The sequence below is a fragment of the Phanerochaete carnosa genome (assembly GCF_000300595.1).
Source record: "Phanerochaete carnosa HHB-10118-sp unplaced genomic scaffold PHACAscaffold_4, whole genome shotgun sequence".
Taxonomy (NCBI): Eukaryota; Fungi; Basidiomycota; class Agaricomycetes; order Polyporales; family Phanerochaetaceae; genus Phanerochaete; species Phanerochaete carnosa.
Window position 1 is genome coordinate 2,708,169 of NW_006767631.1, and position 19,338 is coordinate 2,727,506.

General features: G+C 53.8%; 6 protein-coding genes across 6 annotated transcripts; 3 read left to right on the plus strand and 3 right to left on the minus strand.

Annotated features, from left to right (window-relative positions):
* Positions 1-719: 719 nt before the first annotated feature.
* Positions 720-1,885, plus strand: PHACADRAFT_91486 (uncharacterized protein; the record flags this gene model as incomplete). Its single annotated transcript, XM_007394787.1, has 3 exons — positions 720-1,063; positions 1,113-1,743; positions 1,796-1,885. The coding sequence occupies 3 exons, from the start codon at positions 720-722 to the stop codon at positions 1,883-1,885; spliced, it is 1,065 nt and encodes a 354-aa protein (XP_007394849.1).
* A 237-nt stretch (positions 1,886-2,122) lies between these two features.
* PHACADRAFT_254499 (uncharacterized protein) lies at positions 2,123-3,466 on the plus strand (the record flags this gene model as incomplete). The annotated part of the gene is made up of 1 exon (XM_007394788.1): positions 2,123-3,466. A coding segment is annotated over exon 1 (760 nt), but the record flags the coding sequence as incomplete, so codon positions are not given.
* Positions 3,467-3,946: 480 nt separating this feature from the next.
* On the minus strand, positions 3,947-5,341 carry PHACADRAFT_254502 (uncharacterized protein). The gene is made up of 5 exons (XM_007394789.1): positions 5,319-5,341; positions 4,876-5,267; positions 4,462-4,822; positions 4,239-4,403; positions 3,947-4,185 (listed from the first exon to the last, which is right to left on the minus strand). The coding sequence occupies exons 2-3, from the start codon at positions 5,041-5,043 to the stop codon at positions 4,655-4,657; spliced, it is 336 nt and encodes a 111-aa protein (XP_007394851.1). The 5' UTR covers positions 5,044-5,267; positions 5,319-5,341; the 3' UTR covers positions 3,947-4,185; positions 4,239-4,403; positions 4,462-4,654.
* A 1,446-nt stretch (positions 5,342-6,787) lies between these two features.
* Positions 6,788-7,393, plus strand: PHACADRAFT_92042 (uncharacterized protein; the record flags this gene model as incomplete). The annotated part of the gene is made up of 2 exons (XM_007394790.1): positions 6,788-7,063; positions 7,115-7,393. Coding segments are annotated over 2 exons (555 nt in total), but the record flags the coding sequence as incomplete, so codon positions are not given.
* Positions 7,394-9,821: 2,428 nt separating this feature from the next.
* PHACADRAFT_254506 (uncharacterized protein) lies at positions 9,822-13,242 on the minus strand. Its single transcript, XM_007394791.1, has one exon. It carries the CDS (start codon positions 11,789-11,791, stop codon positions 9,893-9,895), a length of 1,899 nt encoding a protein of 632 aa, XP_007394853.1. The 5' UTR covers positions 11,792-13,242; the 3' UTR covers positions 9,822-9,892.
* On the minus strand, positions 13,225-13,852 carry PHACADRAFT_194601 (uncharacterized protein; the record flags this gene model as incomplete). The annotated part of the gene is made up of 2 exons (XM_007394792.1): positions 13,225-13,725; positions 13,775-13,852. 2 exons carry the CDS (start codon positions 13,850-13,852, stop codon positions 13,225-13,227), a joined length of 579 nt encoding a protein of 192 aa, XP_007394854.1.
* Between the last annotated feature and the right edge of the window lie 5,486 nt (positions 13,853-19,338).

Consider the following 19,338-nt stretch of genomic DNA (forward strand, 5'->3'; position numbering starts at 1 on the left):
GGTGAAGGAACAATGCTGTATTCATTGCCTGTGACTGCATGAAGTCCAAGATCTTGAGAATGCGGAGCCGAAAGTCTTCTCCAGTTGTCCCTCGTTGCTGATGAAATGCCTTGAGGGATTCGGTTGTCTGGCAAGCAACCGGATGTGCACGAGGGGCATAGTCTCGCTCGTCTTCGTCATCAAAGAATTCGTCGTCGTTGATCTCGAGATCGTCTTCGATAGGGTCGCCAACTTGCTCATCAAAAGGCATATTGAGTTAAGCAGTATATATTTATGAGAAAGTACACAGAGCCGGGACGAAACGACGCTAAATCACTAGGTTTGCCTATCGCGACTGGCCTACGCGCCCGTCACGTGCGCGCGATCCACACCCGCCCGACCGAGATTCACCAGACATTCTGGTCAGAACCCGTACTTCGATTTTTCGAAGTCCGATATGGGTTCCGCCCGGAGCCTTCCGGGCGTACCAGAATGGCTGGGGACGAGACTAGCTGCAATGTAGTACGACGCCGGAAGCGATGACCTGAATTCGACGTTCCGCGCGCTGGTTGTTAAGGTTTGGCCATCTGTATTCTTCGTGCGAAAACATCGGACTAATATGGCGCAGTGCGGATTCTCTTCGCTATCGATCCCACAGCGTGTACGTTGCGTGTCCTGGCTGGCTTCGCGCCGCCATAGTGATTCTGTCAACCCGCCCTACACCATCCAACTCGCCCCCCATGTTCTTCTTCCATCGTCCGCCATCAGCTCCTGATGAAATCTACTCGTCGAGTCTTGCAACACTCCACGAGGGCCACGCCTTGTGGTATCCGGAGCCACACGCGTCGGGCGAGCCGCAAATCGGAGACGTCGGCTTCATGCGCAAGGGAGCATTCATCAGACTCTTCAACCTCGACACCTCCGCGCCTGAGAAGAAGGTCGTATTCTGGGACCCGCCGTTCGAGATCACAGAGCCCTTACCTCCAGGTGTACTCAAGATCGATCCCAGGCGTCGTCCACTCGTTCCCGCCCATTATCGCAGTCATGGAGTTGAGAGCAGGCAATCACATGCCTCAGCAGACATGTGCGTGTACTTGCTTATCCGATGAAACATTTTCGCTGACGGTCTGCAGAACGGCTGGTGCGAACGTGTCCGTGACGCTGAGCGCGGAGTACACATGCAAAGCATCACAAGGCGCGGTGCTTGCGCTGAAGAGCGAGGCAGACGGCGAATCGATATTCGACAACCTGGCCTTGAAGGAGTACGTTATCCGGCACCATGGCAAGTGGTACGCATATGCCAGGGGCGTTCTCCGCCAAGACGTTAAGCGGAGAAACATCGTCATGGTCATTGGGTGGGTCAAGACCGAGGCCGACTGGGCGACGGTCGCCTTCAGCAACACGAGTACAAGCTCAAGTGTCTCGATCGAAGGCCATGCCGGAGGTGTTGCGGGGCTGGGCGCGGGTACATCGCACACGAGTTCTGTGACTGGTCCGACGATGCAACGACAGGGAGAGAACTACATAGTGAATGCTCCTGGTCCCGTTCCTGCAATGCCGAAGAGAGACCAGTCCGTCTTCGTAAAGCGCTACGAGGTGCGGAGGCGGCTTGGCGTGCTGAAGGAAGTTGTCGCGGGTGCGGGCTACCACCGGCTCCCGGATGCAGGAGACGGAAGGGGTGGCTCGGCGGAAGAAGGAATCATGGCGCAAGAACTTGGAGATATCGACGAGACAAGCATTCTGGATCTTTGGAATGAGGTACATGTTCCCTTTCGTTACAATGTAGCACGAGGCGCATCTAACGACGGCACACCAGGGTGAGATATACGACCCACTGGATGTCCTTCTCGAGTACATACTCGAGGTACGCCTGTTCAACGGCTTATTCATAACGTCGCGGTGCTAAATATGTATGACAACAGACTACCGATGTCGAGACTGCCATTGCGAGCGATGATGATGTCTGGAGCATTATCGTACGTGCCATGACACACATTTGAAAAGTGCGATAAGACTCATTCTCGGTCAGGGCGGCAAATCTGTGGTTGATTTCGCAAGCTACCTTCGACGAGTGCAGCCTCCAGTACAGGTCGACGGCACAGGTGAGTCTCTGACCTGCTGGGCGGCAATGGTCTCTGACTGACCCGACTCCCCACGCAGTAGGATCGCTGTGTATGGAGGATATCATTTCCCATGAGCAAGAACTCACTTTTACTCGTCGGACCATCACCGCGCCCGACTTGGCCGAGTGGCCAGACGCCGCCGTAGACGCCGCTGGTCGCTTGGAGGATGGGAGCGTCTTCACCGACTCCTCGAAGGCAGAGACCCGGTCTCTCAAATCGAAGCAGATCGTCTTCGCCGATTCACGAGATCCATACCGTCACTGTTTACGCTTCGCTTTGTCGGCCGATGGCAAGCTTCTGGCGGCGTCGTTCGGACGTAGCGACGTCCTCGTATGGCGACTGTCCGACGGTCTCCTGGTTCAACTTCTACATTGCCAGGACCATCTATACCAGGTCCTTGGCCTCTCCTTTTCCCCCGTCGACTCCAATCTTGCCTCAGGGTCCAGAGACGGGACCGCAACTGTGTGGGATACTCGACATGGCCGCATACTTCTACATCTGGAAGGCAACGGTGGGCCAGTGAGCAGCATTGCATATGCTCCCAACGGCGCGGTCATCGCCACCGGTTCTCATAAAGATAAATCCGTCAAGATTTGGGACGCCTCGAGTGGAGCATGCTTGCATTCATTCAGCGCTAATGAAGTCGTATACAAACTCGCCTTCTCCCCCGGGGACAACTCGTGCCTCTACGCCGAACTTGAGACGTCCTCCATCATCTATGACATCCATACCTGTACGCACACTGCTACGTTACAGCTTGGTGCCGGGAAGATGCTCTACTCGTCGATGTCTCACCAAGGCGATCGCGTAGTCGCCAGCCCATATTCGGATTTCCCAGGACAAGTCAAAATATGGAGCGCGGTGACCGGCGAGGAGCTTCTCACGATTGAGCACCCGAAGAAGCTCGCACGTCCTGTGGCATTCTCCCCAGACGGCGCCGAGATGGTGGCGGCTTGCGACGCGGATGTGGCAGCCGTCGTGTATGACTCGAGGACAGGCCAACTACGCCATGTCTTCAAGCTGGGAAAGCCGGCGTATCATGCGACGTACTCCCCAGATGGAGGCTATGTCGCCTTTGGTTCCCTGGACGGAGATCTGGAGCTGTACGATGCGAAGTCTGGGACATTCCTCGCAAAGTTCGACAGGCACGAAGGGAGTCACGAGCTCCGGGAGTTGCGGTTTCTATCTGACAGCCAGACCCTTCTAGCACAGTCTCAACAGGGACCTTTACTTCTGTATAACATTCGAGATGTATTGCGAATGCGATAGCGTAGTATTGGTGTAACAATGCCTGCCCGGCTCAGCATGCTAGTACAGCAGTGCAGACAACAAGGAATGTGCGCCGAATATGATGTGATGTGAGCGAGGGCTGAATGCAACGAACGAGTACGCGCATGTATGAGTAATAACATCGCAGTACAGATAGCAGGCCTAGAAAAAGACCCGGCTTGCGAAGGTGATTCAGGACCTAAACGAGCGGGTGTAAGGTGCTGTCGCGCAGTGTAAGCGGCACATCGAGTTATGTGCCGACGCCTCACGTATTCTTGGAAGTGTGCTATCACTCAGCTGAAATGCCATAACGCGGTCAATGCGACCGGAGGTGTTGCCATTCGACTTCCCGTTAGCAATGAAAAGTCGTGCGACAGTTCAGACAGTGGCAGACACCGTAGCTCACATGAGATATATATCAGGCAGAGAATGCAGACGTAGCGACTTACAACAATCCCTCAGATGAGATGTAAACAGCACCAGGCCGAGACCATACAGGAGGCGACCGAGCAGGAACATCCGCCAGCGCAACCACCGGCTCTCCAAGGCAAACGACAAACTAAGGGGATGAATTCCGGGAAACTAACAGCAAGGGATTCCATACAAAAACCGAGCTTTATGCAAGAGAACCTCGTCATCGAAAGGTAACTAAAAAACACAAACTTGCGGACGACGCTCAGCCAAGGATGCCCTCGTTGTTCGGCATCACGGCGACTCGCCAAGCTCGCTGTACCACGCAACCCGGGGCCGCTGCGCCAGTGCGATCGCACTTCTTCTAGGCTGGCAGGATCTCGACGCGCCTCAAAGGCGGCAACTACGAGCGCGACGTCAGAAAAATCGCGTGAGGGAAAGAGGAATCGTCCTCACGTTGTGAGCAGTGTCCGAGTGGTCGTAAACACAAAAAAAAAGAGAACGCCGTCGTCGCGACCTTGCTGATGTACCTCACCAGCAGGTGGCACCTGCCCGGGTCCAGAAGTCAGCGAATGAAGCCCACTATAACGATGAGCGGGCGTTTGGCGGTCGGTTCCTGGACTACATGCGAGTCAACAAACGTCACTGGACGCCACGAAACGCTTAATACTGAACATACAGGTCTCCCAGCCAGTCACCGGCAGCTCCTGGACGTCGGGTGCCCGCGCAGGGCCGTCCTGCATCGCCTACAGCTACTTCAGCTCCACCGTCGGCTGATCCTTCTTCACTTCGTTCTCGGAAAGACCTTCAGATCGCTCGCCAGGCCCAGCTGCACACGCCCAAGTAAACGACTTCGTCGGGCTGTACTGGTACTACCTGATCGTATTCCGGTAGTCCATCGGGAACTGGTGACGGAAGCTGTGGTGGCTCTCGCCAACGGCGACGAGCGCGATAATGAAGTGGATGCCCGGCGTGTGTTTGTCGTCGACGACAGGATTCTCGCCGAGCCGGAGTGCGAGAGAGCTGGCGCAGAAAGTTGACTGCAAGAAAGTTAGTATAGGCACGTATGCATGTAAAACAGAAGGCAACGTACGTGGTGAACAAAGCACAGGTGAACTGTACCCGCGAAGAATGACCTGATCTTCCATTTCCCCCAGCCAAGCCCGGCAACGACGATGAGCAGGACCAAACCGCAGCCGAGGAGCAGCCGGGCGCACCACTGAATGACGGGGCCCTTGCTCAGGTCGCTGACGTCGGCCATACAGGGTTGTGTCGCGGCCTGAAAATCAGCTGGCCAACGTGGGAGTACCGGGAGCCTGTGCGCGCAAGGTACAGATGTCGGCGTAGCGGTGGTGGGCGCAGGGACCGCAGCACTACCGCCTGATTGAACTTGGACCGTGCTTGCTTATGCCCACGATCACGGGAAAGTACTTGAAAGGCTTTGAGGCATTATATGACCGGTGCACCCACAGATGGCGATGATACCTAGGTGACGGTTCAGCACAAGAGAGGGCAGGATACAGCAGGGCGACGCACCAAGGTCCTTTAGACGACACCCCAGACAAATGTCTACCTGTGTCGTGATGGCGAACAGATCTAGATAGCGATGGCAGGAATAGTGGAGAGGATATTGAGGCTCAAACGTTGAACATTCTAAAAGAGCTTATCAGGGGTGGCTGAGGGCAGAGGCCTCTGGTTCTTGAATGTCGAGGCGATATGGTTGTCAGCAATGTTGGCGTTGTTCGCGTCCCGACGACAGAAACATAGTGGGGAGGTGTAAAGAGGGGAGAGGATGAGAAGAAATAAACTCTAGTCGTGATCGTCGCACGTCAGGGTTGCGCGAGCCCTAACCCTAGCAGGCAGACCACTGATGTACGCTGGCCCCCATAAACCTGCCTATTCGACTGCGCACGCCGTTCAGTGGCCATGGCCGTCCGCTTCCACTTCAAGATCTTCCTCAGCCGTACATGTGGAGCACGGCGCTGCGGGTCTTTTCACGTACGAGCGAGCGGTCCATATGTCAAGGGAGCTAAGGTGCATTGTCATACTCTAACTGCTGAGCCCTGCTTGCTGAATCCAGCTGTAACTTCTCAGCGTATGCGCCCTAACTACTGCTCTTGCCTGCCAATCTCGACGACTCGACCCGGGAAGCACCTTGCAGCTGGCCGAGGCTCATCCTCATGCAGCAAGCTCACTGAGCACCAGCTATTCCTTCTGTCAACTTGACACCGCGTCGTCGAACCACCTACACTGCTCGCTGTACGCTGTATGTCCTTTCTTGGCCAGCTCATATATGCGGTATGCCTTATCTTTGGCCGCAGGCTACGACCTACATCAAGAGCTCCCATCACCTTGTCGGCGTCCGTGTACGTGGTGTCGTAAATCAATCACACGCATTCTGCCGTTGCGCTGCGTTATGCTCCCGTGACAAAGATGTTGCCCTAGTAAGTTTCCTTGATCCTCGGATAGCACCACCGTCCTGACTCCGACCTTAGGCTGGCTTACAGATCTGCGCATACCGGCAGTCGCTTTTGCAATGGCCGCATCAGCACTGCAGCAGCCCTTCGCGAGACCTGATCAACTGATTTCAGTCACCGCGAGCCGACTTCACGTTCGCGGTCATCAAAATGCGCGCTGTACATATCAACTTCGACAGGACAGGAGGGGTACCTTCGAGAGCGACGACCCTCGCAGATGCACGTTCGACGCGGAAATTGCTCCACGGACAGAGCAAGTGGCTATCGGAGCTACTCTTCGATGCTGGAAAGAGGAATCTCAGCAACGCTCCAAAATCCGCAGTCCGACTGCAGCAGAAGCTCGCTGTACATTGTAAACTCTTTAATCGATTGACTCATGAACACAGCCGTTCTGAAGATCACGACAATCAAGATTGGCCAATGTATAAACATACCTACTGATGCAATGAGACTGCAAGAGCACGATGCTTGGTGCGCTGTGTGCTTTTGCAAGGGGCTTTAGAACGGGCGCCAAACACTGGGTCTCCAGGAGATTCCCATGTTCTGGACGACGGCGGAGAGGCCGGCCCCAATCTTGGAAATTTCGAACGCTGTCGATACGACACTGTGCAGAGGCGTGCCAATTGTGTTGAAAATACCATCCAAGTAAGTTTTATTCTCGACCTTGGCTATGCTGGTTCTCATCTAGTAGCTGCGTCGCAGATCGTCCCCCCTGTCACGAACACCTTTCAAGGCTGGGTAGAGCATGCGGCGAATATCATTGTTGGCGACTCAAGCGAAGAGGTGGATCTACTCATTGTCGAAGTACGTGGTTACCTCTGGTTATATTTTTGATGTACTTACTCTGTATTCAAGCTTGGTGGAATTGTCCGTCGGTCACATAAACCTGTTCCATTCGTCGAGGCCATGCAACAGCTGCGATTATACGTCGGCCATGAAAATGTTGCCCTAATTCGCATGCCTCTCGCTCCCGCTAGTCACGGCGGGCTGAAGACAAAGCTACTGTCCAGGCTTCGCGCGGACTTGATCTCCTACCTGACCTCATTATGCGCCGTTTTGACATTCAGAACTGCTCGATTCTGCGACAAGAGAATATCTCCGTATCTCCATCAAGCGTGTCGTCGGTGCACATGATGTTACGCCAGTATACCACGTCTTATTATTCCTGCGGCCCCAGGGCTTCGTCAGGTCCCTGCAGAATCGTGAAGCTTACGAAGGGAAACGGCAGAACATGGACATGCACTCGAGCGTTGAGAGAGAAATTGACTCAGCGCGCGTTCCGCTGCGCAGGTCGAGGGTCTTGTCCGACTATTCGCTTATCCTTATTCGCCACCACGAGGTGTGCCGAGCATCGAGAACGATTGGCAAGCGGCCAACGAGTTACTTAGGAACCGGTGTCGTCCAAAGCGGACGATCGAGAGCACGGAAGATAGACGGCCCACTGCTGTAGGAAAACTGGTTTTCATAATTTGTCACAGTATCGTGAGTGGTTCTCGACACCTTCCTTTCCAAACGTCGCTCAACTTGCTGGTGACGCAGGTCTATCGCTATGTGTTTTATCACCCAGTAGCAGATACAGACGCACGATCTGCTCGCGGTTGTCATCGTTCCATCATTCACCAAGTCATGCACTCCGTTGTCCCAAAATCTTACGGCCGCCGGCGGACATCTGGCCTCCCGGACACCCTTTGCGAGATTGAGGGCGAACGCCATTGGCTTGCGCCGCGGGAAGCCGCACGGGGCAAGCGCATCTTCCATATCCCTTCGACGCTCCCTCGCCGACTTGCGTGCAGGCACGCGCCGCGTCAGCGGTCACGACGACATACGCTCACTACTGGTGTTGTAACCATACTCCCCCGACGCGCGGAGAGAGATCCTGGCTCCACAATATCACTGTCCGCGCTGGGCCGGTACCGCGGAGAGTGCGCTGGTCGGCAGTGCGGATATGTCAGAGGCGCTGGCAGAGGGTCAAGCCGTCATTGTAGCGCCGCGGTTCTGGCGCCTCCACCTGACGAAATGTGTTGCCCAAAATCTACTACGGATGTCGAGGGCGACGTCGCCCGCTCTGGCGTGTATATTATTTTTCAGAGGCGTCCCAACTCGACCCAGCCTTTGTACCCGGGACATGTCCCGCTAAATTGCTTCGAGCATGCGTTCATACTTGCCGGAGCGTCCTACACGGCCGTGACCACGCCTGCGCGACAAGGTACGTGCAAAATCATTGCATGTGCTACGAATTATTGAACGGAGAGCGCAGATATGGTTGCTGCTGTCGGAGACCTCACCTCGGGGCCTGTGCTTCCTACGCTCCAGGACGAGATGGTGGCGAGTCGAAGGGACGCCGGGTCCTCAAGGAGAGGCCGCGCATCAACATGAAGGCCGCCGGCATGAAAACTCTCTCGACCCTTCCCAGAGCACGTTCGGGGGTACTTATATCGCCTGGCTGGAGCGATGCAACGTCACACCTGACGCCCGCGAACCGGCGGGCCTATCTCCTAGATGTCTTTGCGGAAACTAAAAGCAGAAACTACGGGCGCATCGCGTGGACGACCCGAGCTCGCGTACGTGACGCAGCGCTATCGCGAGTTGCGCGACTTCTGGCCGCTGCCTCGTCAGCCTCCCCGTCGACGGCGCTGCAGGAAGTCGCATGCCACAGGTGCGCCTCCCAAGTTCCGGGTCTTTCTATACGCGCCTCCTCGTCAACTTGCGCGCGGGCGCGCATCGAGTGTTCGGCCATTGCGACATAGGATCGCCGGCGCCGTCTGCTCTGCCATGGTTGGGTCGACGCGCGAAAGTTCGCGGCTGCGCCGAGGGGTGCGCGTTCTGGTCCAGCCCTCACGCCGACCTGGCCGCCTGTATGCGCCCCTGCGCTATTCACAAGACGACGCACACCCTCGGCGACCAATTGGAAGGCCTGTTCGCGTGTGTTCAAGCTCGTGGGCCTCCGGGAGGAGTCCTGCTCGACGAACGTCATGGTCTGCTCGGGGAGGCGCGTACATCGAAAGCGGTCGTGGATAGTCAACTTTGCACTTGTGTCGGCCGTGCACGGACGGCCGGCTGGGACATGGGCGCAGGTTCTGGTGGGCTCGCGACGGCATGTTTGCGATCGTAGAGGTGTTGGCAGACGTGCTGGAGGACAAGGAAGGCCGATGGGTTCCTTGACATGGTTTGAGTCGCTGACGATATGATAGGCATTGGCTTACGGTCTCTAGATTTATTCTATGCCCTGCATGTACCTGATTGCACATTGCTCAATACGATATGATACGACTGCTTCGCCATCTGCGCCCTATTGGCGCCTTGATGAGTGTGCTGCTCGGCGCGACGGCTCATGGGTCGAGCGGCGAGCACGCTGGTCGGTAGCCTGTCGCGGCTGCTTGCAGATTGAAAAAGTAAGCAAGTTGAAGTCATCGTCGGTGGGTCATTCAACACCTTTCTCGGCCATACACACAACCCCGGCTTCTTGGCCGACGCAGTAATCGAGACATCGGCAGACGAGTCAGAGGCAGGAAAGAGGGTGCGATGGGAGTTTTCATACAGCTTGGACTCTGTAGTCACTATGATAGACCCCGTTATGCGATCTGTAGGCTCATAAATTGTGATATACACTCTCGCTCCGCATAACTAAATACATTACGGCTCGTTCTGCGTCTTCTGGCTCTTTCTCGCCCTGTTAAATGCCTCCATGTACTTGTCGACATGCCCGCTCCTGGCCAGGGCATCCTCACTTGACAAGTAAACCACCGTCGTCTCTTCACTCCCTAATCCTAGCTCCTTGAGTCTCCTACCCTCGCGTCTGTCCATAAGAATGACACCCCCCTTGATCACCTCAAGTGCTTTCTCGTCTTGCAAGTCCCGCTCTCCGACCACCTCAACTGCAACCCAGGCCGCTATGTCCGATAACAACCCGGCAGAAGTGAGAAAGCGATAGGGAACATGTGGAACAAGACATCCATGTGTTCTGGTAGCAGAGACTTGCGCAGTAATAGGATCAGCGCGGTCGTAGAAGTGGAGTTGGAGCGTCTGTGGTCCGGTGCCTTGGTGTGTGTCATCGGGTGGGGATACAATGCAGCACGGCTCGGTAGCAGGTGGGGTATGCCAATACTGCCCTGGCTCATTGGTGTGAACGTCCAGAGGATCCACCAGCTCCAAATCTGGCGCAAATAACTCTAGCGTCGGTAGCGACGTCAGTCCGAGGAACGTGGTCCATGAGACGAAGAGTCCAAACGGCACGTCAGACTCGTATTGGCAGACAAGGGATGCCCGCCACCATGCATCCATGTGCTTGATGAGCAATAACCATGCAGACTCTGAGGAAGCCGACTGATCATAGAGCGGCAGCGTCTTGCACTCCAGGAAATAAGCGAGACTGGCGATCCTGTCGAGTTCAGTGGTGCAATGGTGATCCCTGATGGCTCGAATGGCATCGAATCTCCGCAGACATCGCAAGACGTCCTGCAGCCGAGAAAAGAACCCCGGGCTATCGACGTGAGGCGTCACAGTGAGTCCACCGGGTAGCCAGCTCTTCCGCGTCTCCTGCACGGTCCACACGCGACTGAACCAGTGCCGATCCGACTCGACAACTGCTGGCGACAGATCGAATGGCAACCCCAAGCCGTTGAAATACGTGATGCACCGTCTCTCATCTGGCTCGGCTTGGTAGATGTGACCGATGGTGGGTACATCGAGCTCCCATTCCTCGAGCCGAGCTCTGTCGTCGTCCTTGATGCCCTCCTGCCATAAACAGAGGACGTCTAGCCAAACATATTCGGCGCCCATGTTGAGCAGCTCGATGCGGATGTGGTCGAGTGATATGCCGTGCGGAATCGGGACGCGCCATTGGCGTCCGTTAATCACGGTCATGACATACTCGCGGTCTTGTTCGCGGACCCAGCTGTGCGACACCGTCCACAGGTCATCGGGCAAACACCCCTCGCCCTCGCCATTTGCCCAAGGCATGACATGGAATGGGAGGACTCGGTTGCTGTACAGGTTCCACACACGTCGAGGAGGGATTCGCGAGTTCTGGATGGAATGGCCGCGAATGGCGTTGTCCCGCCTTCGTTGGACCTCATCACGACGCTTCTTCATCCTGGCAAGTGCCGCGGCAGGGTCTTCAGGCCTCCGCCAGCCCGACCACTCCGAGCGCAGTGTTCCGTACACCTCCCCGAAATCGTGTGAACCGCCGATCGCGTACTCCAAGCAGTCACGAACACCAGGGGTGTCGAGCGTACACAACATTCCAAGGACACTGTTGAGTTTGGCGAGCAGATCGTCGATTGGCAGGAGGTCGCAAGGGATGTCAGCGAGTGTATTGGGTATTGCACCTTGGCCAATGTGTACGCACTGGAGAGGGACGGTGGAAGGAGTGAGAGGAGTGAGAGTGTAGGTCTCGCCTGTGACTGGGTGCTCGGGCTGGAAAAGGTTGTTGGCAGGCATGATGCCAGGGGCGGCCATCCGTATCTTGCCCCAGATGGCGTCCCGGGCACGTTCCCCGCTGAGATCGCTGAGCTCTGTGGGCTGCGGATTCATGAAATAAGGGATTGCCACCAGCGGAGTGGTGCATGTCCACGGAAAATAGTCGCATGAGAAACACACAGATGTTCCCGATAACTCAAAGAAGACTCTTGACTGCACAAGCGATTTGTGTTCTGTAGCAGCCTGAATGAGAATCAAGTCTTGGCATCAGTGGACGAACATAGGAAATATTCCAGACTGAGGTTGAGAGACTTACGCCGTCAGAGGAGCTATCATGTTCCGAGCCGAAGCTAGTACCTTCCAAGCCGGAGTATGGCAGGACAAGAAAATTCCCGTATGTGGCGAACTGCTGACGCCTAGCTTCGTGCTCGGCGACTCCAGACCCGGAGTGTGATGTGTAAGGTAAAAAGGGATGTCCAAGGTCGCGCTTGAGATGCACGTCTAGGTCCGACATGCACCACGAGCACAGGGCGAAGTCCGGACATGAAAGACACTTGTGCCAGCCCGACGAGGTCTTGACGCCACAACCTCGACAGCGCGGTGCATCCAATGTAGCGTAGACAGTCTCAAAGGCGCCAACATCCCACGGGTACTCGACAGGGAAAACCCGATGTCTGATTCCGTGCTCTGAGCGCCGTTGGAGAGAGGAGATGTAGAGCTGACAGAGCAAAAAGTCGGGGCATTCGAGACACTGATGTCGGATACGAAAGATGCGACGTCGGCAGCCGCCGCACTTGGTCTGGCTCACAATGTCGTCGTGCTCCAAGGATGGACGTGGTTCAGACTCGAGCCGTGCCGCAGACGACTCTAGCGGCGTGAATTTATGTAGAGGGTTGTGGGACATGCGGACATGCGGATCGCACACGCAAGCCGCAAGCGGTACAAAGTCCATAGTCGCCACCACAGTCGACGCAGCAGTGTTCGACGGGGAGTCTACTACATTTGCTACATACTACGTCGAAACGTCGACCGGTCCCATCGTAGGGGGCGCATCCTGTCACATCTCTCCGGGGATGGAGCAGGCCATGGTCTCCCGTGAAAGTTGGAGGAGTTTGAGCGTTGTCTCGCGCGGCAAGGAATTTCGCTTCTTCTTCTGGGCTTCGGATGGGAAAGAACTCGTGAGAGATATGGTGTGCGGAACGCCTCTTGATGTTGTTGAAGCATGCAGAGCAGAAATCAAAGTCGTCGCATGAGAAGCACTTGTAACGTACACCGATGACCGGCCGTCGACGGCAGCCATCACATCCGACACTGGGATGAATGTTATGCAGCACTATCGATAAATCACGAAATGGGCGATGGTCCCAAGGATACTCGATCGGAAAGAGCGTGTGGGTGTGTTCATGTTGAGAACGGAGCGACACGACGGATATGCAGTCTTGGCACAGGTCGAACCCGATGCATTCCACACACTTGTGACGTACGCCGAAGATTGGATTTCCGCACCCACAGCACACCACCCCCCGATGTTCTACACCTGGGGGAGCCTAAGGTAAATGTTGTGAGTCTGTGTAAGACGAATGTCCAACGATGTCTCTCACCGAGCGCGGGCCGCTAGGCTTCACCAGCTGCAGGTCGTGGTCGCTGGTACTTGCTGGCTGCGGATCTACGGACTGCGGGCTGATAGGGTACGGGTCGCCGGAGTGTGGGTCGCTGGAGTGTGGGTCGCTGGGTTGTGGGTCTCTGGGTTGTGGATCACTGGGCTGTGGGTCACTTGGGTGTGGGTCGCTAGATCTTGCTGGCGGTAGGTCGCTAAAATGCGCGTTGCTGGGCTGTGAGTCGCTTGGCCTTGCCGACTGCAGATCGCCCACTAGCTGCGGCTCACTAGGTCCCGCAGCCGGCAGGTCGCCCAGTCGCGGGTCGTTGTCCTGCGGATCGTTGTGTTGTGGGTCGTCGAGCTGCGGATCGCTGGGGCTCGCCGGCTGCCCATCGCAAATAGCATCTCTCCTCTCCCAATTAGATCTCAGATGCACAATCTCTGCAAAAGCCTGCCATAATTCATGAGCATTGTAATTGCATTGGGCCCAGATGACAAACCTGATTGATCACCGCGAGGCTTAACAAGCTTGAAGTAGCAACGACCATCAGTGCGACCGCATAGTCCGCCAACGACATACTTGCCCGTACACCAGTGTCCTGCACCAGAACCTACACATTCTCGTCAGCAAGGCTGAGCACGACATGGGTACTGCAATTTACGATGTCGTTGCACCGGATGAATGGCTTGCTCCAAGCAATGCAGCGTTCTCCAGCTGCCGAACGGATGTGCTTACAGCTAGACGGTATCTCGTCCAAGTGTCATGAATATTACACATTCCGGATGGTTCTCCCGGATTCCATGGTATTCTCTTACTTTCTATACACCTCCGTATATTCGTAGGATATTCTAGATATTCAGTCTGACATGTATATAAGGAGCTCATACTGCTCAATAACAAGCCAGACTCGAGCTGGTCTTTCCTCACTCACATTCCTCTCGTCTGTCTCCTCAGCACTGTCGTAGCTCAGTCCAGTTGGATTGTTAGTTGCTGACATTAGTTCGAGTCTCCACCAACTACCCTACAACGATCCTCGCCACTCCCACTCCAACCATCACACATCTCCACACGACGATCTACCCTATACGCACATCCGACTCTCACCCTAGCTCCTAACCCTACCGAATTCTATCGCATCAAGACCCGGACCCCTGGAACCTTTCTCCGTGCACTTGCGCGTCTTTTACCACATCACACACCCCGAAGCCACCTCTGTAATCACCAGCCCTTAGGTGGCTGGACAGAGCTCCATCCAATTAGAATCGTACACCGCCCTACCATAGGTGGTGTTAAACGCTTTGCGCAGTGCAAGCAGATATTCCTGAGTACGACGTGGCAACCAGCTGAGGCTGGGCGTCGGAAAAGAGATAGCAGTTAGATCGACGATCCCTGTCAGGGCGTCGGACCGAAGAGACACAATCGCTCTTTGGGCTGCTATACTATTTCTAGAACTGTATTAAGAATAGTGTTTCGGTTCTTTTTCGGAAAATTCTTATCTTTGGCGAACTCTACCCCCGATCTGGTCGTTATGACACGATTAGTCCCGGGGCTTGCTGCAACCGGCTTCACGGACCCGACACCCTATGACCACGCCCTCCTGCTATTGTAGAGGACATACACATCGAGAGCTAGAAGGGAGATCCGTCTACTTACACGGTGACAACTTACGGTACTGTGCGCAACAACCCTGCCCGCATTTTCCAGATAATAGCAATCGTTGTCCTTGGTGTAGAGAAGGACTACGCGGAGAGCCACTATCGAGAGTTGCCACAGGAGCACCCTCAGAATCTATCACAGTACCACAACCCACAGCATCCGGTTCAGAACCCAGAACCAGACGAGACACTCTCGAATCCGTCACTGATCACCTCCGCTCAATCACCCTCGGAGAATCCGAAGCACCACCAGAGGGCCCACCAAACCCAGTGGAAGAAGCAGTAGAAGATTCCGAAGCTTCGAACCCACCTTCTCGCCGTTCTCCCACTCCACCCTTGTCTCCATCTGATCCCGGTGCGATGGCCAAGAACCAAGACAATGCCGCGCTCATAAATGATAGCGCGATGAAGCCCGATGCCTTCGATGGCACAAAGTCCAAGTATATCGCTTGGAAGACACAGATGAAGCTCTATGTAGTAACGCAAAGGAAGCGACTGCCTGAGCAATTTGACAGGGTCTTAATGATCTTGTCCTACATGAAAGGAGGTCATGCTGGCGAATACGTCGCCACATACATGAAGAAATATGACACCGATGAAGACACGGTGATCCAGACCACGGCGGAACTATGGACGGATCTGGATAGACATTTCCTAATCGACGAGCAGGCCGAAGCCTACGACCGTTTGCAAGCAATGCAGATGGGAGCGCTATCGGCACAAGAGTTCTTCTCGAAGTTTGAATTGTGCGCCTTCCAGGCGAATATTCACGACTTCGAAGCGCACTTCCAGGAACTCAAGTCGCTTCTAGAAAAAGCGCTCCGGGCCGACATCATTCGACTTCTGTACAATTCATCGGAAAAACTCCCCGCCACATATGCACTCTACAAGCAACGGGTCGCGCGCATCGACCTGAATCAGCAACAGTATCGCCGAAGAAACCCTCAGTCCCAACAACAGGAACAGTTTCAACCAAGGCAGCAGCAGGCGCAAAACCCACCGCGAACGCAAACGAATGCATCCGCACCAGCAACTGTTACCGCGCCAGTTCAAACACGGCGCAACGGAACCGGTGTCACATTCGGCGGCAGGGGACAACCGATGGATCTAGATCAAGCGCGACGCCAGGGTCTTTGTTTCCGATGTGGTCAACAGGGCCACATATCACAAAATTGCCCTAATCGGCAACAAGCTCAACAAGTACGAGCCGCGGAAACCCCGGCAGTTCCCACCACCAATACGTTCGCACCACTCAACGAAGCTCTTGCCGCGACGGCAGAACCGTTCGACTGGAAGAAGGCAATTCACGAAGAAATTCGTGCGGCCATGAAGGGTTTTGCAAGCAGTCAGCTGGGTGCGTAGCCGAGTTGACCGAACGTAATTTCACGAACTATCTGTGTTTCCGGTTTGGTGTACCTATGTATATACCAGAAAAAGGGGCGTCCGCAGAGCGGCGCGGAGAGGCACAACCCTCTTGCTTAATTTCCCCGAAATTATTACCTACACCAGAATATCAGACTGAACCTACGCAGTGGCAGCGCCACACACCCTGGACGGCGGCTTGGATTCGCCAATGGATAGTCAGCAAAGAAACTGCAGCACTCAGACTGTTGACTGAATGGGTACACTCAAAGAAGAGTGTTGACGCCTCAGAAGCCTGTATGAACCAAATCAGGCAGATGAAAGAAAAAGAAGCTATAGACTTCTTGAATGAACTACGAAAGCAACCTCGTTTTATCCGAGGAAGGAAGGGGACTCAAATGGACGTTCCAATGATCATCACCACTCTAGACACGCAGCAGCGCTTATCAGTCAAAGCGTTATTGGACACAGGATGCACTGGATCTTCTATTGATGCGCAGTTTGTCCGCGATAACAACATCGCCACAAAGAAACTGCCATCACCGATCTCTGTCTATAACGCGGACGGCACGCATAATGCTGGCGGGGCGATCACCGACTTTGTCAAATTAAGGGTGGAAATTCAGGATCATGTTGAGCGACTTCTGTTCGCTGTTACAAATCTAGGAAAGACTCCAATCTTCCTTGGATACGAGTGGTTACAGATCCATAACCCATCTATCGATTGGCAAGAACAAGTCATTCAGTTTGATCGGTGCCCGATTACCTGCAAATATGCTACCCGATTAATTGATATTGTCGCCGATCAGGAGGAGCCCAGCGATCCAGAGGCTCGCCTAGAAGAAGGGGATAGAATCTTTATTCTTGACCACGAAACCTACTTTGCTACGGGAGCAGCGCACATTCGCACTACGGCCACTGATCTAGCCATTAAGAAAAGTCTGAAACACGAGGCTAAGACGTTTGAAAACACCGTCCCAAGTCACTATCACGACTACTCCAATGTGTTCAGCAAAGAAGACTTTGATTCCTTATCGCAAAGACGACCCTGGGACCACGCGATAGAACTCACACCAGGTGCACAACCGATCAGTTGCAAAGTTTATCCTATCTCTGTAAACGAACAGAAAGAACTTGATGAATTCATAGAAGAGAACCTTCGAACCGGGAGAATCAGACCATCAAAATCCCTGTGGGCTTCTCCATTTTTCTTTGTCAAGAAAAAAGACGGACGACTTCGGCCTGTACAAGACTATCAGAAGCTGAATGAGCTTACAATCAAGAACCGCTACCCACTTCCTTTGATACAAGAACTAGTGGACAAGCTAAAGCAGGCACGGTACTTTACGAAATTAGACGTTCGATGGGGATACAACAACATCCGCATCAAAGAAGGAGATGAAGAGAAGGCGGCGTTCCTAACGAATCGAGGACTATTCGAACCCCTTGTTATGTTCTTCGGCCTTACCAATTCTCCGGCTACATTCCAAACCATGATGAATGATATATTTCGAGATCTCATCAGTCAAGGACACGTGGTAGTCTATTTAGACAACATCATGATCTTCACTCAAGATTTAAAAGAACATCGTCGGATCACGCAGCAAGTTCTTCAAATCCTGAGAGAACACAAACTTTATCTGAAACCAGAAAAGTGCGAGTTCGAGAAAGAAGAGATAGAATACCTCGGAATGATAGTAGGAAAAGGAGTTGTTCGCATGGACCCAGTCAAGATAGAAGGAGTCGTCAATTGGCCTCGGCCCGAGTGCAAACGAGACATCCAAGCATTCCTCGGATTCACCAACTTCTACCAAAGATTTATCCGAGACTATGGCAAGATAGCAAAGCCACTTAGTTCATTAACAGGAAATGCTACCTTCGAATGGACTATCAAACAAGAAGTAGCGTTCACAAGCCTGAAAGATGCACTCTGTTCTACACCAGTATTGGCCATACCCAATGACGACGACCCCTATCACGTAGAATGTGACGCCTCGGACTTTGCCGTAGGAGCTGAGTTAGCCCAGAAGCAAGATGGCAAATGGAAACCCGTCGCCTATCTATCCAAAGCTATGACAGCAGCCAAAAGAAATTGCGAGATTTACGATGAGGAACTTCTCGCAATCATGACTAGCCTTGATGAGTGGCGTCAGTATCTCATGGGCGCCATACATCCGTTTGAAATATAGACGGATCACAAGAATCTAGAATACTTCCGGAAGCCACAGAAGCTCAATCGACGACAGGCCCGATGGGTAACCGAGTTGGCTGAATATCAATACTCGTTGCATCACAAACCCGGTAAATCGAACGGCAAAGCTGACAGACTATCTCGCCAAAAGAGACACAATGCAGGAAAAGAGGACAAGTCGGATATCGTGTTGCTAAAACCAGAACATTTTCATGCCCTGATTCGTAGTACTGTATTTAGTTTAGAAGGAATCGACCAGGACTGGGTCGCAAAAATTAAAAAACACAAAAAGAACCGAGATTTGCTAGTTACCGTAGCCTTACAGAACAAGGACAAAGATTGGAACGAAGATAGCACCGAACTCGTGACGTGGAAGAATCGTATCTATGTACCAGTAAATAGGAAACTCCGAGAACAGATCATTATTCATCATCACGATACCCCATTGGCAGGACACCCTGGTCAATACAAAACACACGAAATGGTCACGCGTAACTACTGGTGGCCTAGAATTTGAGAAGACATCCGAAAATACGTTGCTGGATGCGAAAAATGCCAGAAGACCAAGGTGCACACAACACGACCTACCGGACTTCTCTTCCCCAACGAAATTCCTACGCGACCCTGGGAAGTAATCTCGGTAGACAAGATAGGAGTACTACCCAAGTCCTTTGGGTATAACGCTATTCTTGTAGTCGTCTGCATGTATTCCAAGCAGATAATAGCGATACCAAGTAACATTGAACTCAATGCCGAAGGATGGGGAAAAGCACTTCGCAATCATGTAGTAGCACATCATGGACTTCCCCGGAAGATCATCAGTGATAGGGGCACCGAATTCAAGAACAAGTTCAT